Source organism: Chiloscyllium punctatum, chromosome 24 (genome assembly GCF_047496795.1).
Source record: "Chiloscyllium punctatum isolate Juve2018m chromosome 24, sChiPun1.3, whole genome shotgun sequence".
Classification (NCBI taxonomy): Eukaryota; Metazoa; Chordata; class Chondrichthyes; order Orectolobiformes; family Hemiscylliidae; genus Chiloscyllium; species Chiloscyllium punctatum.
The window spans coordinates 85,341,856-85,365,833 of NC_092762.1; the positions used below are offsets into that span (position 1 = coordinate 85,341,856).

The 23,978-nt window shown below is 47.1% G+C and overlaps 1 protein-coding gene across 1 annotated transcript in view; it reads left to right on the top strand.

Annotated features, from left to right (window-relative positions):
- Positions 1 to 23,978, top strand: part of LOC140494786 (uncharacterized) — a 309,123-nt gene that overhangs the window by 257,795 nt on the left and 27,350 nt on the right. The window contains exon 4 of the mRNA XM_072594381.1: positions 18,231 to 18,356. Coding sequence (XP_072450482.1) covers positions 18,231 to 18,356 — 126 coding nt within the window. The remainder of the gene's footprint in view (positions 1 to 18,230; positions 18,357 to 23,978) is intronic.

Here is a 23,978-nt window from a genome sequence, read left to right on the forward strand (position 1 = left end):
CACACTCATACACACACACACTCATACACACACTTACACACACACTCATACATACACACACACTCATACACACACTTACACACACACTCATACACACACACATACATAGTGACACATGCACACACACTTACACACACACTCATACACACACACTTACACATACACACACACATACATAGTGACACACACACACATACACACAGAACACACACACTCACACACACACACTCATATACACACACACTTACATATACACACACATACACAGTGACACACACACATACACAAGAACACACACACACATACACACACACATACACAGTGACACACACACATACACACAGAACACATACTCATACACACACTCATACACAGTGACACACACACATACAAAAGACACACACTCATACACACACACTTACACATTCACACACATACACAGTGACCCACACACATACACACAGAACACACACTCATACACACACACACTCATACACACACATACACAGTGACACACACACAGAGAACACACTCATACACACACACTTACACACACAGTGACACACACACACACAGAACACACACTCAACACACACGCATCCACAGTGACACACACACACATATACACAGAACACACACACTCACACACACACACTCATATACACACACACTTACATATACACACACATACACAGTGACACACACACATACACAAGAACACACACACACATACACATACACATACACAGTGACACACACACATACACACAGAACACACACAGTCATACACACATATACACAGAACACACACTCATACACACACTTACACATACACATACACACAGAACACACACACACATACACAGTGACACACACACATACACACAGAACACACACACTTACACACACACACTCATACACACACATACACAGACACACACACTCATACACACAGAACACACACACTCACACACACTTACACACTTTCACACACACACATACACAGACACACACACCCATACACACACACTTACACACACACATACACAGTGACACATACACAGAACACACACACTCATACACACAGAACACACACACTCACACACACTTACACACTTTCACACACACATACACAGACACACACACCCATACACACACACTTACACACACACATACACAGTGACACACACACATACACACAGAACACACACACTCATACACACACACACATATACACAGAACACACACTCATACACACACTTACACATACACATACACACAGAACACACATACACAGTGACACACACACATACACACAGAACACACACACTCACACTCATACACACACATACACAGACACACACACTCATACACACAGAACACACACACTCACACACACTTACACACTTTCACACACACACTCACACACACACACATACACAGACACACACACCCATACACACACACACATACACACACAGAACACACAGACTCATACACACACACTCATACACACACATACACAGACACACACACTCATACACCCACAAACACACACACACACAAGCACACACACACACACACAGTGACACACACACACACATACACACACACACACAATCCAGTGACCTTGGAATTATGTCAGCTAAGTTGGATGGAAGAAAATTGCCAAATGAGAATCGCAGTGATTCCCAACCACAGTGCCCCCTGTTGGAAGTGTGAAGAAGGAAGCTGAGCAGAGGTACATCTCACCTGTTGGCCAATCCTTGCCAATTCATATCCCATATAGGATTCACTGAGCTGCATGTGACCAGCCTGTGGATGCAGGAGGGCTCTGTCCTGTTGCCAAAGAAGTGGCCCAGCACCAGGCTGGCTGTGAAAGGCCCTGGAGGCTATCCACTCCAACCAAGGGACCAGCAGGTTGGTGTAATCCAAGGTTTATTTCACAGGGCACTCCCCACTCTAGGCAGGATGACCCTGTGCCCATTCCACTCTCGTGCCCCACACCCACTCAGGAGAATCCACCTCTACATGAAGGCACCTATTACTCCCCTGTCCTCAGGGCTCCTCCATGCTGACAGAAACCTCCTATCTGCTTCAGCTGTGCCAACCTCTGTGCCAACTGCATTGCAAACCCTGGCACCATCTTCAGGGTGGGTGATGCACCAAAAAGGAGGATGTTGGTTGTAAATTCACTCACACAGGCCCACTAAATTGGAAGCCACTTTTTGAGTCCCAGCAGAGGAGGAGAGAGGATTGGGAAACATTATATAATGGAGAGACATGTTTTCAATTGGGGTTCAAACACAGCATGAAAACTGAAAAAGGGCCAGGAGCAAATTAAGAGCTTTATTTCAGTGGGACACGTGTTCATTAGGATTTCAAATTTTCTCTTTTTCCAGACGAACTTCAGTATCACACGAATGAACTTTCCAAGAGTAAATGGGAACTCAGTGAGCTGACCAACAGACTCCGTGAGAAAGAGAGAGACTTCCATGTGTTGGCTGATCGTAATTCAGACCTGGCTTCACAACTGTGAGAACTTGGGCCTTTTAAAATATAATTTTATGTTGAGAATTGCTGGGGCAAGTCAAAAGCCCTGAAATTGCACATAGCAGAATAAAACAGGGATGCAGAAAGAAAATTTGGAACACTATGTGCAATTCTGGTCTCCCTCCTACAGGAAGGATGTTGTGAAACTTGAAAGGGTTCAGAAAAGATTTACAAGGATGTTGCCAGGGTTGGAGGATCTGAGCTACAGAGGAACCTTGATTATCCAGCATTTGATTATCTGAATAGCGGAATATCCGGCTAGATCATAAAGTCCCAATGCACGGCTAACCTATGTTATCCAACATTCGATTATCCGGAATTCAATTAACTGAAGGAAATTCTCCCTGGCCGTGTCCTTTGGATAATTGAGATGCCTCTGTATAGGGAGAGGCTGAACAGGCTGGGGTTGTTTCCCTGGAGCGTCGGAGGCTGAGGGGTGATCTTACAGAGGTTTATAAAATCATGAGGGGCATGGATAGGGTTAATAGACAAGGTCTTTTCCCTAGGGTGGGGGAGTCCAGAACTAGAGGGCATAGGTTTAGGGTTAGAGGGGAAAAATGTAAAAGGGACCGAAGGGGCAACTGTGTGTATGGAATGAGCTGCCAGATGAAGTGGTGGAGGCTGGTACAATTACAACATTTAAGAGGCATCTGGATGGGTATATGAATAGGAAGGGTTTGGAGGGATATCGGCCAACTGCTGGCAAACCACACAACACCAACGTCGATTTCAACCCTCTAACTCAGCACCGCCCCCTTGAACTGTCTCACCTGTCCGTCTTCTTTCCCACTTATCCACTCCACCCTCCCTCCGACCTATCATCTTCATCACCGTCCCCCCCACCTTTATCGACATATCGTATTCTCAGCCACCTTCCCCCTAGCTCCACCCCCATCCCATTGATCTCTCAGCCCCCTTAGGTCCCTCCCCCACATTCCTGATGAATGGCTTAAGCTTGAAGCGTTGATTCTCCTGCTCCTCGGATGCTGCCTGTCTGGCTGTGCTTTTCCAGCACCAGTTTTGACTCTGATCTCCAACGTCTGCAGTCCTCACTTTCTTCTAGATTAATTTGTGGTATCTGGTTGGCATGGATGAGAGGGACCGAAGGGTCTGTTTCCGTGCCGTATATCTCTATGACTCTAACTGCCTGAGAAAGAACATTTTGAAGGTGAATGGGAGATAATAAAAAGGATGGGGGCCTCTTTCAGACAGCCAGTAAATACCGAATAACCTGAATGGCCATCTTCAGCTTGTATTAACATCCTAACTTCAAACAAAAAAACTGCGGAGGATGGAAATCTGAAACAAAAATGAATAATGCTGTAGGACTCAGCAGGTCTGGAGATAAAAACAGGGTTAACATTTTGAGACCAGTTACATTAAAACCGTTTTCTCCAACAGATACTGCCAGCCCTGCTGAGTTTCTCCTCCAGTTTCTGTTTTTGTTTGTCTTAGAGTCATAGAGTCATAGAGATGTACAGCACGGAAACAGGCCCTTCAGTCCAACTCATCCATGCCGACCAGATATCCCAACCCAATGTAATTCCACCTGCCAGGACCCGGCCCATATCCCTCCAAACCTTTTAAATATTGCAATTTTACCAGCTTCCACCACTTCCTCTGGCAGCTCAGTCCATATAGGCAGTACCCTCTGCATGAAGAAGTTGCCCTTAGGTCCCTTTTAAATCTTTCCCCTCTCACTCTAATCCAACGGTCTCTAGTTCTGGACTCCCACACCCGAGGGAAATCATGCCCCTCATGATTTTATAAACCTCTATAAGATCACCTCTTAGTCTCCGACACTCCAGGAAAACAGCCCCAGCCTGTTCAATCTCTCCTTCTCACTCAAATCCTCTAACCCTGGCAACATCCTCATAAATGTTTTCTGAACCCTTTCAAGTTTCACAACATCCTTCCAATAAGAAGGAGACTCGAACTGCATGCAATATTTCAAAAGTCACCTAACCAACATCCTGCACAGCTGCAACATGACCTCTCAACTACTATTGCCAACGCTCTGTCCAATAAAGGAAAGCATATTAAATGCGTTCTTCACTATTCTATCTACCTGCGACTCCACTTTCAAGGAACTGTGAACCTGCACTCCCAGGTCTCTTTAAGACCATAAGACATAGGAGTGGAAGTAAGGCCATTCGGCCCATCGAGTCCACTCCGCCATTCAATCATGGTTGATGGGCATTTCAATTCCACTTGAAATTCTCCCCATATCCCTTAATTCCTTGTGACCTCAAGAATTTATCAATCTTTGTTCAGCAACACTCCCTAGGACCTTACCATTAAGTGGATAAGTCCTGCTAAGATTTGCTTTCCCAAAATGCAGCACCTCGCATTTCTCTAAAGTAAACTCCATCTGCCACTTCTCAGCCCATTGGATCATTTGATCAAGATCCTGTTGTGATCTGAGGTAACCTTCTTCGCTGTCCACTACACCTTAATTTTGGTGTCATCTGCAAACTTACTAACTGTACCTCTTATGCTCATATCCAAATCATTTATATAAATGACAAAAAGTAGTGGACCCAGCACCGATCCTTGTGGCACTCCACAGGTCACAGGCCTCCAGTCTGAAAAACAACCCTCTACCAACACCCTGTCTTCTACTTTCAAGCCAGTTCTATATCTAAATGGCTAGTTCTCCCTGTATTTCATGAGATCCAGACTTGCTAACCATGGGGAACCTTGTTGAACGCCTTACTGAAGTCCATATAGATCATATCCACCGCTCTGCCCTCATCAATCCTCTTTGTTACTTCTTCAAAAAACTCAATCAAGTTTGTGAGATATGATTTCCCACACACAAAGCCATGTTGACTATCCCTAATCAGACCTTGTCTTTCCAAATATGTGTAAATCATGTCCATCAGGATTCCCTCCAACAACTTGCCCACCACCAATGTCAGGCTCACTGGTCTATAGTTCCCTGGCTTGTCCTTACCACCTTTATCAAACAGTGGCACCATGTTAGCCAAACTCCAGTCTTCCATCACCTCACCTGTGACTAACAATGATACAAATATCTCAGCAAGAGGCCCAGCAATCACTTCCCTCACTTCCCACAGAGTTCTCGGGTACACCTGATCAGGTCCTCGGGATTTATCCACCTTTATGTGTTTCAAGACATCCAGCACTTCCTCCTCTGTAATATGGACAATTTTCAAGATGTCACCATCTATTTCCCTACATTCTCTATCGCCCATGTCCTTTTCCACAGTAAACACTGATGCCAAATACTCGTTAGTATCTGCCCCATCTCCTGTGTCTCCACACAAAGGCCGCCTTGCTGATCTCTGAGGGATCCTATTGTCTCCCTAGTTTCTGTTTGTCCTTAATGTATTTGTAAAAACCTTTTGGATTCTCCTGCTGACTATTAGGGATTCTATAATACAATCCCAATAAGGTGATCATCCCTTTCGTATTTCTCAGTTCCACCCAAATAACCTCCCTGGATGTATTTCTGGGAATCTCCTCCCTCAGTACAGCTGTAATGCTTTCCCTTATCAAGAATGCCACTCCCCTCCTCTCTTGCCTCCCTTTCTACCCTTCCTGTAGCATTTCTATCCTGGACATTAAGCTGCCATTCATGTCCATCCCTGAGCCACGTTTCTGTATTTTCCAAGGTATCCCAGCCTCATGTTCCTAACCATGCCCTGAGTTCATCTGCCTTTCCTGTTGGACCACTTGTATTTAGGTAAATGCAGTTTAATTTATCAGTCCTACCTTGTTCTCTGCTTTGTCCCTGTGTGCCCTGACTGTATGACTCGCTTCTTTTCTCAACTGTACCAGTCTCAGATTGATCTCTTTCCTCACTATCTCCCTGGTTCCTACCCCTCGACCCCCCACCCCCCAGCTTAATAAATTAAATCCTCCTGAGCAACTCCAGCAAATCTCCCTGTCAGTATATTAGTCCCCTTCCAATTTAGGCGCAAACTGTCCTTCTATCCCAGAAGAGATTCCAATGATCCAAAAATGTGAATCCTTCTCCCATACACCAGCTCCTCAGCCGTGCATTCATTTGCTCTATCCTCCTATTCCTGCCCTTACTAGCTTGTCGCACTGGGAGTAATCCAGATATTACTACCTTTGGGGACCTCCTTTTTAAATTCCTGCCTAACTCTATATGATCCCTTCAGAATCTCATCCTTTTTCCCTTCCTATGTTGTTGCTACCAATGTGTACATTGACCTCCTGCTGATCCCTCTCCTCTTTGAGAACAATCTGCACCCTCTCTGAGATATCCTTGATCCAGGCACCAGGGAAGCAACATACCATTCTGATTTTTCGCTGCGGGCCACAGAAACATCTGTCTGTGCCCCTGTCTAGAGAGTCCCCTATCACAAATCGATCGCTTGGAACCCGACATACCCCTCATTACATTAGAGCCAGTCTTGATACCAGAAACTTGACTGTTTGTGCTACATTCCCCTAAAAGTCCATCACCCCCTACATTTTCCAAAACAGCATACTTGTTTCAAATAAGGATAGCCACAGAAGACTCCTGTACTACCTACCTAACTCTCTTACCTTTCCTGGAGTTAACTGTATCTGCAGCTTTTCTCCCTTCCTATAACTGCCAACCCTCACCCCTCCCCCAGCTCTTGTAAATTCCTCACTGCCTCTAACTGTCGCTTCAACTGATCCATTCGATCTGACAGGATTCACAACCAACAACATTTATTGCAGATATAACCCTCAGTCACCTGTAAACTCTCTTGAAACTCCCACATCTGACAAGAAGAGTATATCACTCTACTAAAGGCCATTTTGCTCCTTCCAATCTACAGACCCAGAAAATAACACTGTCTTATTGCTCTACAAAACACTGCTCTAGGCTAACTTAATACTTATGGCTTAGATTTTTAAAATTTAATCAAGAGACAGATCCCAACAAAAACATATAATCAAGAAATATCCCACTCTACTCACTGTTGTAGATTTACAGCAAGGCTATACATTAAAACTATTCACTTTTCTGTTTCTGTGCTGTGACCTCTCCCAAACAGGTTCCTCCAAGATCAGTTGTGAATTTCGCTGTTTGTTAAGTTTTCCTAGACACACTTCGATCAATGTGTCACACTTCACTTTTTGATTTTTGTGACATTTGGACTTACATAAGCTGCCAAATTCTGATTTAATGAGTTCATTCAGAAATATTTTCAGAGTGACTGATTTGGCGTTGTGAGGTACAGACTTCCACATCCTTAGCCCAATGCAAAAACAAATTGGAGACAGCAAACCATAGAGGCCACTTTCCCTAATTTGTACATTTATGTATCTAAACAATGTTACCTCCATTTACTCACATGATCATAATATTCAAGTTACAAAGGTTTTAAGTGGTCGACTGAATTTTGAACATATGTCGGCCTCCATCCTCCAATCTCCAACAAACAGCCTATCTTTGTTGATATACACTGATTGGCCCGAATTGCCTCAGTTTAAAATCAAAATGCTAAAACCTTTTTTCTCCCAAGGGAAGAGGACTTCTGCAATTCTCTACCCCAGAGAGTTGTGGAGGCTAGACAAGTGAAGGTATTTAAAAAGCAGAGATATATAAATGGATATTTTAAATATTGGGGTTTATGAGGAGGTGGCATGAAAGAGTAGTTGAGGCCTGGGACAGATTAGCCATGATGTTATTGAATACTGAGGCATGTTTAACAGAAAAAATGGCCTACTTCTACTCCTAATGTTATGTTGTGGACTGAATTATATACACAGGAGAAACCTAACAAACCTACCAAGCAACAACAGCCTTGTTGTAAATTTATTTGGGTAACGTACACAGTACGGTACAGTTGGTCACTGAAGTAGCCTGGTTAAAGTCAAAAGTTAACACGCACTGTGGAAAAAGTAAAGTTCTCAAATTTTAAGAAACAAAAGATAAACACGAGATATAATCAAATTTTCAAGCTCAAATTAAAAATGTCAGCCTAACCCATACATTTTACTAATTTGGCTAGATTAGAAAAATTTTAAATGGTTCAATATTTTTTATTAATAGACTTCTACCTTGAAGTGCAACCAAAATTGCTGGAAATACTCAGCAAGTTGGGCAGCATCAGTGCAGACAGATACAGAGTTAATGTTTCAAGGAAGAAACACATCTTTCGAAAAAAAAGCAGCAAGGTGTGCTATTAGACCGACTGAAAACAATTAAAATTGAAAGAGATCTCAGAGATCAGGTTTAACAAAGTCTGGAAACCGAAGCATTCAATAAATAGCATGTGAGCATAGTCATAATTTGTGGATTTGTGCTATTCCAATTTTTATATTCATACACAAACATTAGTAGCCAATTAAGAAGAAGAACAGACTTTGTTTGGGCTTTCAGATTTTGTAGATCACAATTAGTTAATTGATGAGTTATTCTGGAGTGAGATCAAGGTACCTTGGCCCCATCATCTTGCTGTTCGTGCTGAGGACAAAAGTGACAGATTGCAAGTATGTGAGTATGTCCAGCAGAGACTGAGTGTGTTGGATCTGACTGTCCATTGGCAGCTGCTAACCAGTCCATGGAGGCAGGCAGAACATAACAGATAATGCTGATGGAGTCCTCGTGCCCTTTGTAACCTTATACTGGATTAGTGGTGCTGGAAGAGCACAGCCTGAACTGCTGTGCTCTTCCAGCACCACTAATCCAGTATTTGGTTTTCAGCATCTGCAGTCATTGTTTTTACCTTGTTGTAACCTTAGCCTTTCCCAAAGCATTTTGCAACCAATAATATCCTTTCAAAGTATGATTACCGTTCCAATCTGGGAAACACAGCAGAAGATTTACACACAGCCAAATACTGCAGACAACAAAGTGATAGTGTTATGATGAAATCCTGTAGTTATATCCATTTCCTTCACCGGTGCTATCTCTTTTTTTGAAAACTCCTTACGTTTTCCTGTTACTGCTGTCAGTTTATTCACTTGCTTCCAACAATTTCCTCTTACATGCAGAGTTTTATGACAATTGAAGCATACTGTTCTAACCTTACTTTTATTTTCTCTATTATTCTTTCTATTCACTTCTGCCTTCCCCCTAAAGCCCGATTCCTGTCCAGTCCTCCGTCTATCTTGTCAGTTTCCATATGACAACTTCCTGACAAAGTTGTTGATGAGAAATACCATTTACCTCGTACTGGAGCTGCTTGAGAACGTGATGCTCATCCAGAAATGATTTAATAGTTACTAACGCTCGATCTGAACTCTTCCATACTTCCCATTTCCTTCACATTTTCAAACGGTTGCTATAAATAAATTGAACGATATCAATGACTGCATTTCTGTTCCCTGGCCGGGATTTCACCTTCACTGTCCCAAACTTTAACTGGAAAGTTTCAGGAAAAAGCTGATGGTGTGAAGTAGCACAGGTTTTATTGACTCTTAATCTGAGAATTGTACTTCTGAAAATCTGGAATAAACACTTTGGCAGCAAGAATACTTACAGTACAACAGTCCTTCAGACCTTTGACCATTTTGAATCTTTAACAACTTCTTCAAATCAGAGAAAAAAGAACCTCTTGACTCCTTTTTCTGTAAATTTAGGATTAACAGGAGGATGTTTGGTTAACTCAAACTTCCAAATGTCTCTTCCATCCTCATTTAAACTATGAGCCTCTTATTGCACCTAATCCAAGCTTTCCTCCCCCGTTCATATTTCCTCGTTGCTCTCTCTCTCTGTTTGAAATCTAAACTTAAACATCTGCCTCTCATTCTCTGTCAAGCTGCTTCATCTGCGAGTGAATTCTGATTATCTCAAGCCATATTGCCCCCAATTTGGACTTCCTTCCTTCCAACACGCACACTGCACTGTTACTTTAATTATCTCCGCGAGCTTAGCCCTTGCTTTTAATTCTAACTCCAACTTTTCTGCTAATGCTATCAACCTAGTCCTGGACAATTCTTGCAAATAGCTCAGAGACTGCTCAGTTCAAAAAGCAAGAGATAACTAGGAAGATATCAGCACAGTGACCAGATAATCTGTCTTTCTATTGTCAGGCAGGGGAAGATTAGTAGTCAAGGGGATAAGTCATCTGGTTTTCCTTGAAATCATGTTGTGGGATCTTTGGTTGTAAAATGCCTAAAACCCACTGGAGATAGAAAGTTGGGCTTTACTTATAGGTCACACCATAGAGAGACAACAGCTTCCTAAATGCAGTATTGCCTCCAGTAAAGTAGCCATAGTCCCAGGGAGCTGCTCTCTCATTACTGAGATACAGATGACTGGTGATGAGGGTCACTATACCCCAGACAAGGATTGGAACATTCATGGTAACCTCAGCAAGAGCAGGAATTGTGCCAGTGCTGCTTGTATCTCTCTGCATCACAAACCAGCCATCCAGCCAACTGAACTAACCAAGCTGCTTCAAGTACTGGCACCATAGGTGATGTGGTCAAGTTAGAATCATAGAATCCCTACAGTGCAGATAGAGACCATTTGGCCCATTGAGTCTGCACCAACATCCTACCCAGAGACAACTAGCACCCCACTCCCCCATTTCCTGTGGCTGATCCAACTACCCTGACCACTTTGGGATAATTTCCCATGGCCAATCCACCTAACCTGCACAGTCCTTGTGACTTTGGGAGGAAACCCACGCAGACGCAGAGAGAATGTGGAGACTCCCCAAGGCTGGAATCGAACCCCAGTCCCTGGTGCTGTGAGGCAGCAGTGCTGACCACTGAGCCACCATGCCGCCCTAAGCTCTGGGGTGGGACTGAACTCACAACATTGTGACTCAGAGGTGGGAATGGTTTCCAAAAGCCTCGATAGAAATGATTGGAGAGAATTTGGATCCACCTTAACAGCAATGGAAAGACACTCTGTTGATTTTGTTTGACCATGAGGGAAGGTTTCCACAGAACTTTCCAACAGGAAGATTACAGTGTGGACAAAGTCCACGATAGCATGTCATGTTTACTATTGGCAACAAGTTCTGATTTTGTTTTAATTCATTTCTTGCAGATCTAATTCTTGGGATAAGTCCTGCACAAAACACAAGAATGACAGCTGGTTCAGCATTCTGATCTGCTTTGCTAGATTCTGCTTTGGGTTTGGTTTGTAGTTAATGGTGAGTCACGTTGAAAAGCCGAGGAATCGGTGGTTAGTATCCCAATCCGCAACAAGGACTGGGATAGGGGAGGGCTCTGAGGGTGTGGGCTGAGGTGAGATGGGGACAGTTTGAGGAGTTGAGAGTATGTTGCTGGAAAAGCACAGCAGATCAGAGGAACAGGAAAAGAGTCTGGGATGAACTGGGCAAGATGAGATGGTCATAGAAGTTCCTAAACCTTGTCCTTGTCTTGTACAGGAGATTTCCAAACATCTGGGATTGAAATGCAGCCGTTGACATCTAGAACTGAAACAAACTCCTGTGTGTGAAGAGGAACTGGTTAACTGCTATTGGAGGAAGAACGATTGACTTCACTGGATAGTGATCCTATCGAGAATCATATAGAGTCCTAGAATCCCTACAGTGTTCAGGGACAACAAAAACCCTGCTTCTCGGAGATCTGAACGGAAGCAAGATCCTTTCCAGCTGAAAGATTGTCCAGCGATGAATCAGGAGATGATATCGCACTAAAACCCTGACATTCATCTGTTTTTTTCTTGCACTAATGGGAAAATCACGCTCCTAATTGTTTCGCTTGTGTCTCCACATGAAGTGAAGGTCTCCTTCTGAAGGAATGTTTTGGGCTTGCTGGACATTGAGATTCATTGAGGAGTGTGGTTTCCAGCCTCTTTTATGGCAGAATACAATCTGCTGCCTGGGAACTCAGATATAGGAGACACAGGCTGTGAGAAGCCCACTCCGTGTACCCATCCCATTTCACTATCCACCCGATCCATTCATAAACTGTCCAATGGGTGTATGTGTCAATGACCAACCAAACTTTCCTGGTCCTCACCTCCTACCCATCCAGTCCTCAGGACTGGAGACCCACAGTGTAGTTTAGCCACTGCACTGCCATTGCTCCTTCCTCACCTCTCCTGCACTCTGAACTTTGACTCTTCATTTCTAATCAAAACCAGGGATAAATTACACCGTTAAGGGATGCATCATGCTGCCAAATCATGGTGGGATTGACACATTAAAGTTCATCAGATGTGTTCCTGGGATAGAGGGACTGTCCTGTGAAGGGAGATTGGGGGAACAAGGTCCATATTCACTGGAAGAATGAGAGATGATTGCACTGAAATCTATAAAATGCTTAAAAGCATAGACGGGGCAGATGCGGGACACTGGCTCAGTAGAAGTACTGCTGCCTCACGGCTCCAGAGTCCCGGGTTTGATTCCAGTCTCAGGCGACTGTCTGTGTGGAGTTTGCACATTCTCCCCGTGTCTGCGAGGGTTTGCTCCCACAGTCCAAAGATGTGCAGGCCAGGTGAATTGGCCATGCTAAATTGCCCACAGTGTTAGGTGCATCATTCAGGGGGAATGGGTCTGGGTGGATTACTCTTCGGAGGGTCGGTGTGGACTTGTTGGGCCAAAGGGCCTGTTTCCATACTGTAAATAATCTAAGCTAACTTAATTTTTTTCAAAACTCATTCATTGGATGAGGGGGTTGCTCCCCATCCCTAATTGCTCCAGAGGACAGTTAAGAGCCAACCACATTGCTGTGGTTCTGGAATCATGTGTAGACCAGACCAGGTAAGGATGGCAGTTTCCTTCCCATAAGGGCATTAGTGAACCAGATGGGTTTTTCCAAAAAAAAATGGGTTCATGATCATCATTCCAGACATTTTTGTATTGAGTTGAAATTCTACCATGGCAGGATTTGAACACAGTCCCCCAGAATATTATCTGTCTCTGAATCAACAATACAGTGATAATACCTCTAGGCCATCACCTCCCTATACAATACTTCCTCTGATCAGGGAGTTTAGAACAACAGGGCACAATTTCAAAATAAGGAGGAAGCCAATTCAGACCAAGATGAGGAGAAATACTTTCATTCAGAGGATTGTGGAACTTTGGATTTCTATTCCCCAGTGAAGTGTGGAAGCTCAGTCTTTAAATATATTAACATAGGAATTGACAGATTTCTAAACACCAGGGACAGACAGGAGAGGGTGATGGTGATAGTGTGTGAACAAGGCAGTGAAGTGGATAATCCACCAGGATCATATTGAATGGCAGAGCAGTCATGATGGGCTGAATGGCCTATTACTACTCCTATGTTCCTATTAAAACAATTACTGGGGGCATTTATTTGGCCTTCACTTTGAAGGTGTGTGATCTGTTATAACAGGGTGCTGAGATCTGGAACAATACATTGCCACCTGCAAGCTCTTATTACACTTTCTTTGTCACAACTACATTGAGAAGAAAAGCCTTTTCGTAAAATATTTCTTTAGAAAACATAAGGGAATCAGGAAAATAACAATACGCTTGGAAAGTGATTGATGAATGTTTATTTCTGTAATGGGTGGTGTTAGTTTTGAGTGATGGGATTAGTCAGTCCTGCTATTTATTTGTAAATCATCTGCTGTTCACTCCTCTGCAATGGATTATTAGACAGGAATAAGACCGGGTGATTCAGTTTGCATATATTCATTGATTGAAGACATAGATTTAAGAAACTGGAAAAATAAATGGGGAAGATGAGGAGCATCTTTGCTGCAAATTAAGACATCATAATGTGGAATGTGCTGCTGGAAAGAGTGGAGGAAATAAATTCAACAGGAACTTCCAAAAGCGGAAATAACATTTTAAAGAAACTAATATTGCAGGGCAAATAGCCGGAAGGGGAGTGGACCGAACCAGATAGACCTCTTAAAGAGCTTGCCCCAGCTGGTAGGATTGAATGGCCTCATTCTGAGCTGTGTAATTTAATGGCACTGTTCCAGAAATTATGTAAGATAGCCTTGAGTTAAATGTGTCTGTCTGTACTTTTTACTGCAACGGTTTTGTGCAGATTTGCAATAAAGTCACATCTTTTAAAAACTCCTCTTGTCTCAAGCAGAGTTTGTTACTTTGTCCCAATTCCAGCTGAAACTGTAGCCATTTCCATAGGATGCTGAAATATTGCTTTCTCTTGTAGAAGAGACAGGAACGCAGAGGCATAATTTTAAAATAAGGATTCTCCAGTTTGAGATGACGGAGGAGGAGAAACCTTTTGTCTCAGAGTGTTGGGGATCTGTAGAAGCCTCTTCCCCAGAGAGTGGAGGGAACGAGAGACTGAAGATTTTGCCGGGTAGGTTCTTGAATAACAAGGGAGTCAATGGTTATCGTGGGTGGCAAGAAAATTGCAACACAAGCAGATCAGCCATGATTTTACCAAACAGAGGATCAGACCTGAGGGGCCAAATGAGCTCCTCCTGCTCCTCACTAACCTATCAGCATGGTCATAGATGCTGCCTCACCGGAGATTCAGTGACAAAGAGACTTAACTGTGAATATCAACATCCCCCTACCTGTCTGCATGCAGAGAACCCTCAGTGCAATCACCACCCAGACTCACATAGAATCCCTACAGAGTGGAAGCAGGCTGTTCAGCCCATCAAGTCCAAACCAGCCCTGGCTGACCTTGTTAGGATCTCTACAGGAGTGATGAGGAACGTGGGGAAAGAGAGGCTCAGAGTGATGGAGGGGTTAGGGAGTGGGTTGGAGTGGTTGAGGGGTGGGTGGCACAGTGGCTCAGTGGCTAGCACTGCTGACCTAGGTTCGATTCCAGTGTCAGGTGACTGTGTGGAATTGGCACATTCTCCCTGTGTCTGTGTGGGTTTCCTCCCACAATCCAAAGGTGTGTGGGTTAGGTGTGCTAAATTACCCATAGTGTTCAGGGATGTGTATATTAAGTGCATTAGTCAGTAGTAAATATAGGGTAGAGGAATGGGTCTGGGTGGGTTGCTCTTCAGAGGGCTGGTGTGGACTTGTTGGGCCAAAGGGCCTTTTTCCACACTGTAGGAATTCCACTCTATGATAGGGAGAGGATGGCTCGGTGTATTATTGGGATCTTACTCATATGTTGACACTGACTGTCCCTCAGCATTGATTAATCATTCACAAATGAAAACAGAAACTTTAATCCCAGGTAGCTTCATTGAGGATCAGATGTTACAGGAGTGAGCGTTTGTCCCTCAGTATTAAATATTCTTCTGTCAATTAATTGCCATGAATTGAATCTGGGAGAAAGTGAGGAGGGCAGATGCTGGAGATCAGAACCGAAGAGTGTGGGGCTGGAAAGGCACAGCCGGTCAGGCAGTGTCCAAGGAGACGGACAGTCGACGTTTCGGGCATAAGCCCTTCATCAGAAATGAGGGAGTGGCTCACGTGGGCTGAGAGATAAACAGGAGAGGGGTGGGGTTGGGCGTAAGGTAGCTGGGAAAGCGATAGGTAGATGAAGGTGGGGGTGAAAGTGATAGAGCCATTCTGAGCATTATACGGTTTGCAGGAACTTGGTGTTGACATGGTGTTCACTGATGAAGCTGAGTAACAGAACATGAACCTAAGAAGCAACATTCTCCATATACTTGTCTTGGGCAATACTGGCCCGCGGTCATTTTCCTGTTATTGGCTGGACACTAATTCACATTATTTTAGCAACGGAGGGGAGGACACAAGGAGGTCAATGTCAGGTGCCTGTAACACAAGCTGTCAATGGTTTGACTTTATCCTAATCTTCCTGATCTTCTTCATATTAATGAGAAATGCTACTATCACAGAGATCCTCAAATGCAGCAGAGACTGAGGATTGAAGGTTTCAGGAACAAAACATACATTTGCAAGAACACCTGAAAATAAGGTCAGTCAGCTAGACCTCATAGAATCTGAGTTCCCTGATTGGGGTTGTTGACCTGGTCTAAACAGGGAGCCCTGGCTGACAGATAGAGAGGGGAGTGTCAGAGATACTGATACTCCGGCAGCCGACTCTGAATGAAATCTTCAGATGTTCTTGCAAAACAAAACACTGATTAGAAAGCTATATAATTGGTTGTAAAGTGCTTTGAGACTGATTTTGGAGGTGCCGACGTTGGACTGGGGTGGACAAAGTTAAAAATCACGCAACACCAGGTTATAGTCCAACAGGTTTATTTGGAAGCACTACCTTTCGGAGCGCTGCTCCTTCATCAGGTAGTTGTGGAGAATAAGATTGTAAGATACAGAATTTATAGCAAACTGTATACTTTTGCTGTAAATGATGTGTCTAACAATCTTATTCTCCACTTAACCTGATGAAGGAGCAGTGCTCCGAAAGGTAGTGCTTCCAAATAAACCTGTTGGACAACACCTGGTGTTGTGTGATTTTTAACTTTGCTTTGAGACAGTGGCCAAGAAAGGAGCTATATAAATGCGAGACGTCTCCAAACATGTCCACAGGAAATGCTGTTCTGGATCTTCAACATCTGCAACATTTTAAACAAGGCTTTTGTTCTTGACTTGACCTGGACACTTGCCCACCTGAGTCCTCAGCTCCTGAAACAATCTGTCTCTCAATCACCCAATCAAATCACCCTTCTGGATGCCAGCATCAATTTGAAACATTCCCTTTGCTTCTCTGTCTGTCTGTCTGTCTCTGTCTCTCTCTGTCTGTCTGTCTGTCTCTCTCTCTCCCTCTGTCTCTCTCTCTTCCTCTGTCTCTCTCTCTCTCTCTCCCCCTCTGTCTGTCTATGTCTCTCTCTCTATCTCTCTCTCTCTCTGTCTCTCTATCTCTCTCTCTCTCCCTCTGTCTGTCTGTCTCTCTCTCTCTCTATCTCTCTCTCTCTGTCTCAGCAGCAGTCAGACCAGCTCAATGTGATCCTGCAGTTTCTGTCTTTAAACATCTTGTGTGAGCACTGTCACAAAGCTGGTCTTTTTTTTCAAAAACTTCTTTTTCTCAAGGATACTGTGTCCTTGCTTTTTTTCAGAAAAAGGCCGGACTCCAAAATGACTGGTTTGGTACAGAGATAAAAGAGTATTGCGAGGCCTATTTGTTTTAACATAAACAGATGAGACTTTAGGGCAAAGCTTTTGTGTTTACGAGTGACTTTAATGATGAAAGGGGATTGGTCAATCCTGAAAACTGAAGTTAGCTTAGAGTCAGTCCAGCAGTGGGCTGTGTGGACTCAGGCTGCGAGACTCTCTCTCCTTCTCCCCTACTAATCTGTCAGCCTCTGTTTCAGCTTTACTGTGTTTAAGGGGCTTGTTTATTGATACTGTTGCATGTATTTGTCGGAACAGCATAACTAAGTTTATTTTGGATAGACTGAGTTCTGTGGGTATTCTCTATTCTGTTCGTTGTGTTTCATTCTGTAATTTAAAAATAACTTACTTTGGGTAATTTTCACTGGTCGCTTACCGAAACAAAATAGCAAAGTTACAGTATGGGCTGCTGGCTGAAGAATGTTTTGAATGGTCTGTCCTTGTCCAGAACAACACTTCAACATAGCTCTGAGCACGATGAGGGTTCCAGGAAGTGGATGTCGACATAGCAGGTTTCTGATGATGTTGGGAAAGTGAAACTGTAGTATGTGTTTGTATAAAGGCAGAGTAAGTCTCCAAACAGAACCCTCAGTGCATTGTCCCTTGCTGCTGTCTGAACACTGACAAATAAATTCCTCCATCCAGGCAGACAGGATAATGCTGAGATCTTTAAAATCCTTAATCAGAATGCACCCTTTTGGGGCCATTATTCTGTTCTGTCTGTTCCTCACATTCTGGTTTGCATTAATGTCTCCAAACCCACAGCAAGAGGTCTCCCAGCTCCAACAACAAAACACACAACTTCGGGAAAGTCACAAGAAGCTGGAGGTGAAAATGACGGCTCTGTACAATGATCTGAAGAAGACTCAGGAGGAGAAAGAGAAGGAGGTGGTGAGTGATAGAGCCAGTTGTTTGAGGGGGAGTGGGCAGCGTAGATATACCCAGGAGAGACCGGGGCTTCTTTAGCTCACGGCCAATGGAAGATACTTCTCTGCCTCCCTCTCATTAAGGGACAATCATCAGACAGCAGCAATCTGACAGAACAATGCACTGTCTTAGGGTCAGTGCTGGGGGAGTGCCGCACTGTCACAGGGTCAATGCTGAGAGAGTGCCACACTGTGAGAGGGTCAGTACTGAGGAGCCACATTGTCGGAAGGTCAGTACTGATGGAGCGCCACAATGTCAGAGGGTTAGCATTGAGGAAGTGCCGCGTTGTCGGACGGTCAGTGCTGAGGAATTGCCACACTGTCAGAAGGTCTGTACTGAGGGAGTGTTGCACTGTTGGAGGGTCAGTGCTGAGGGAGTGCCACACTGTCGGATGGTCAGTGCGGAGGGAGTGCCACACTGTCAGAGGGTCAGTGCTGAGGGAGTGCCGTACTGTCAGAGGGTCAGTGCTGAGGGAGTGCCGCACTGTCGGGGGGTCAGTGCTGAGGGAGTGCCGCACTGTCAGAGGGTCAGTGCTGAGGGAGTGTCGCACTGTCAGAGGGTCAGTGCTGAGGGAGTGCCGCACTGTCGGGGGGTCAGTGCTGAGGGAGTGCCGCACTGTCAGAGGGTCAGTGCTGAGGGAGTGTCGCACTGTCAGAGGGTCAGTGCTGAGGGAGTGCCGCACTGTCGGAGGGTCAGTGCTGAGGGAGTGCCGCACTGTCGGAGGGTCAGTGCTGAGGGAGTGCCGCACTGTCGGAGGGTCAGTGCTGAGGGAGTGCCGCACTGTCGGGGGGTCAGTGCTGAGGGAGTGCCGCACTGTCAGAGGGTCAGTGCTGAGGGAGTGCCGCACTGTCAGAGGGTCAGTGCTGAGGGAGTGCCGCACTGTCAGGGGGTCAGTGCTGAGGGAATGGGGCACTGTCAGAGGGTCAGTGCTGAGGGAGTGCCGCACTGTCAGGGGGTCAGTGCTGAGGGAATGGGGCACTGTCAGAGGGACAGTGCTGAGGGAGTGCCGCACTGTCGGGGGGTCAGTGCTGAGGGAGTGCTGCACTGTCAGAGGGTCAGTGCTGAGGGAGTGCCGCACTGTCAGAGGGTCAGTGCTGAGGGAATGGGGCACTGTCAGAGGGTCAGTGCTGAGGGAGTGCCGCACTGTCAGAGGGTCAGTGCTGAGGGAGTGCCGCACTGTCAGAGGGTCAGTGCTGAGGGAGTGCCGCACTGTCAGAGGGTCAGTGCTGAGGGAATGCCGCACTGTCAGAGGGTCAGTGCTGAGGGAGTGCCGCACTGTTGGGGGGTCAGTGCTGAGGGAGTGCCGCACTGTCGGGGGTTCAGTGCTGAGGGAGTGCCGCACTGTCGGGGGGTCAGTGCTGAGGGAGTGCCGCACTGTCGGAGGGTCAGTGCTGAGGGAGTGCCGCACTGTCAGCAAACATTGGAATTGTGGAATCACACAGTAACGAGATTTGGATCAGGGTGACAGCAGTAGCAGCTGTGCTGAGGCAGCGATGGATGATGGGGATGTTAATGATGTGGCACAAGCTGATCTTGATGATGGACTTGGCTGTGGTGATCTCACCAGGAGCTTGGACAAACAAATACATCTCATGCCCCTTTTGGCTGGGTATGGCTCTGACATCAGTCTCGCCATTGTAAGGGCTGAACGTGGACCAGTTTGAAATGGGTTGGAGCTCTAGTACAGCTCTGATCTACTTGACTGTCACGATGGAGTGAATGTCCTCCTTCTGTCCCTGAATTGTTTGTTCCATACTCTCCATTAACAGGAAGCTAGCAGAATGGAGATGGTTCTGCTCTGGGATCCCAGTGACTGTGTTTAATGTTCTTTGTATTTGAATTCAAATGCCATGAAAGCAGCTAAGAAGAACTAACACTGAATTCTTCATAAATCTGCACCTCAGCCTGGCCTGGAGGTGACTCAAATCCCACAGCAACATGGTTGAGTCCAAAATGGCCAATCGCTCAGCATTCAGAGGGTCAGTGCTGAGGGAGTGCCACACTGTCAGAGGGTCAGTGCTGAGGGAGTGCCACACTGTCAGAGGGTCAGTGCTGAGGGAGTTGGAGCATTTGTGCTGAGGGAGTGCTGCACTGTTGGTGAGTCTGCACTGAAGGATTGCCGCACTGTTGGAGGGTCAGTGCTCAGAGAGTGCCGCACTGTCAGAGGGTCAGTGCTGAGGAAGTCTGGAATGTCAGAGGGTAAGTTCTGAGGGAGCGCCGCACTGTTGGAGGGTCTGTACTGAGGGAGTGCCACACGGTTGGAGGGTCAGTGCTGACAGAGTGCTGCACTGTCAGAGGGTAAATGCTGAGGGAGTGCTGCGTAGTCAGAGGGCAAGTGCTGAAAGAATGATGCACTATCGGAGTCTCGGTGCTGAGGGAGTGCTGCACTGTCAGAGGGTCGGTGCTGAGGGAGTACGGCACTATCAGAGGGTCAGTGCTGAGGGAGTGCTGCACTGTCAGAGGGTCAGTGCTGAGGGCGTACGGCACTATCAGAGGGTCAGTGCTGAGGGAGTGCTGCACTGTTGGATAGACAGCACTGAGGGATTGCCGCACTGTCGGAGAGTCAGTGCTGAGGGTGTTCGGCACCGTCAGAGGCTCAGTGCTGAGGGAGTCCCACACTGTCAGAGGGTCAGTACTGAGAGAGTGCCACTGAGGAGTGCCACACTGTCGGAGGGTCAGTGCTGAGGGAGTGCGGCACTATCAGAGGGTCAGTGCTGAAGGAGTGCTGCAATGTCAGAGAGACAGCACTGAGGGATTGCCGCACTGTTGGAGGGTCAGTGCTGAGGGAGTGCCGCACTGTTGGAGGGTCAGTGCTGAGGGAGTGCCGCACTGTTGGAGGGTGAGTGCTGGGGTAGTGCGACACTGTCAAAGGTCAGCACTGAGGGAATGCCGCACTGTTGGAGGATCAGTGCCGAGGGAGAACCGCATTGTCTGAGGGTCAGTGCTGTGACAATGCCGCACTGTTAGAGGGTCAGTGCTGAGGGAGTGCTGCACTGTCGGAGGGTCAGTGCTGAGGGAGTGCCGCACTGTCGGAGGGTTAGTGCTGCGGGAGTGGGCACTGTCGGAGGGTCAGTGCTAAGGGAGTACAACACTGTCAGAGGGTCAGTGCTGAGGGAGTGCCGCACTGTCAGAGGGTCAGTACTGAGTGAGTGGGGACAGTTGGAGGGTCAGTTCTGTATTTTTGGAGGGTCAGCACTGAATGAGTGCTGCACTGTCGGAGAGTCAGTACTGAGGGAGTTGGGATTGTCAGATGGTCAGTGCTGAGGCAGTGGGCACCGTACAGAGGGTCATTGCTGAGGGAGTGCCACACTATCGGAGGGTCAGCACTGAGGGAGTGCCGCACTGTCAGAGAATCAGTGCTGAGGGGGTACCGCACTATCGGAGGGTCAGTACTGAGGGAGTGGCGCACTGTCGGAGGGTCAGTGCTGAGGGAGTGCCGCACTGTCAGAGGGTCAGTGCTGAGGGAGTGCCGCACTGTCGGAGGGTCAGTGCTGAGGGAGTGCAGCACTGTTGGAGGGTCAGTGCTGAGGGAGTGCCGCACTGTTGGATGGTCAGTGCTGAGGGAGTGCTGCACTGTCAGAGGGTTAGTGCTGAGGAAATGCCGCACTGTTGGTGGGTCAGTGCTGAGGGAGTGCTGCACTGTCAGAGGGTCAGTGCTGAGGGAGTGCTGCACTGTCAGAGGGTCAGTGCTGAGGGAATGCTGCACTTTCAGAGGGTCAGTACTGAGTGAGTGGGGACTGTTGGGGGGTCAGTTCTGTACTGTCGGAGGGTCAGCACTGAATGAGTGCTGCACTGACAGAGGGTCAGTACTGAGGGAGTGGGGATTGTCAGATGGTCAGTGCTGAGGCAGTGGGCACTGTCGGAGAGTCATTGCTGAAGGAGTGCCACATTATCAGAGGGTCAGCGCTGAGGGAGTGCTGCACTGTCAGAGAGTCAGTGCTGAGGGGGTGCCACACTATCGGAGGAGCAGTACTGAGGGAGTGCCGCACTGTTAGAGGGTCAGTGCTGAGGGAGTACTGCACTATCGGAGGGTCAGTACTGAGGGAGTGCTGCACTGTCAGAGGGTCAGCGCTGAGGGAGTGCCGCACTGTTGGTGGGTCAGTGCTGAGGAAGTGCCGCACTTTCAGAGGGTTAGTGCTAAGGGAGTGGGCACTGTCGAAGGGTCAGTGCTGAGGGAGTGCAGCACTGTCAGAAGGTCAGTACTGAGTGAGTGGGGACTGTTGGAGGGTCAGTTCTGTACTGTCGGAGGGTCAGCGCTGAGGGAGTGCCGCACTATCGGAGGGTCAGTACTGAGGGAGTGCCGCGCTGTCGGAGGGTCAGTGCTGAGGGATTGCCGCACTGTCGAAGGGTTAGTACTGAGGGAGTGCCGAACTATCGGAGGATCAGTGCTAAGGGAGCGCCACACTGTTGGGGTGTCAGTGCTGAGAGAGCACTGCACTGTCGGAAGGTCAGTGCTGAGGGAGTGCCGCACTGTCGGAGGGTTAGTACTGAGGGAGTGCCGCACTATTGGAGGGTCAGTGCTGAGGGAGCACCGCACTATCAGAGGGTCAGTGCTGAGGGAGTGCTGCACTGTCGGAGGGTTAGTCCTGAGGGAGTGCAGCACTGTCGGAGGGTCAGTGCTAAGGGGGTGCCACACTATCGGAGGGTCAGCACTGAGGGAGTACCACACTATCGGAGGTTCATTGTCTGAGGGAGTGCCACAGTATTGGAAGGTCAGTGCTGAGGGAGTGCCGCACTGTCGGATGGTCAGCGCTGAGGGAGTGCTGTACTATCGGAGAGTAAGTACTGAGGGAGTGCCGAACTATCGGAGGATCAGTACTAAGGGAGCACCACACTGTCGGGGTGTCAGTGCTGAGGGAATGCCGCACTATCAGAGGGTCAGGGCTGTGGGAGTGCTGCACTGTCAGAGGGTCAGTACTGACTGAGTGGGGACTGTTGGAGGGTCAGTGCTGTACTGTTGGAGGGTCAGCGCTGAATGAGTGCTGCACTGTCAGAGGGTCAGTACTGAGAGAGTGGGGATTGTCAGATGGTCAGTGCTGAGGGAGTGCGCACTGTCGGAGGGTCAGTTCTGAGGGAGTGATGTACTGTTGGGGAGTCAGTGCTGAGGGAGCGCCGCACTATTGGAGGATCAGCGCTGAGGGAGTGCTGCACTATCGGAGGGTCAGTACTGAGGGAGTGCTGCACTGTCGGATGGTCAGTGTTGAGGGAGTGCCACGCTGTCGGAGGGTCAGTACTGAGGGAGCGCCGCACTGTCGGATAGTCAGTGTTGAGGGAGTGCCGCACTGTCGGAGGGTCAGTGTTGAAGGAGTGCCGCACTATCGGAGAGTCAGTACTTAGGGAGTGCAACACTATCGGAGTGTCATTGCTGAGGGAGTGCCGCACTGTCAGAGGGTCAGTGCTAAGGGACAGCACTGTCGGGGTGTCAGTGCGGAGGGAGTGCCACAATATCGGAGGGTCAGCGCTGAGGGAGTGCCGCACTGTTGGAGGGTCAGTGCTGAGGGAATGCCGCATTGTCAGAGGGTCAGTGCTGAGGGAGTGCCGCAATATCGGAGGGTCAGTGCTGAGGGAGTGCTGCAGTGTTGGAGG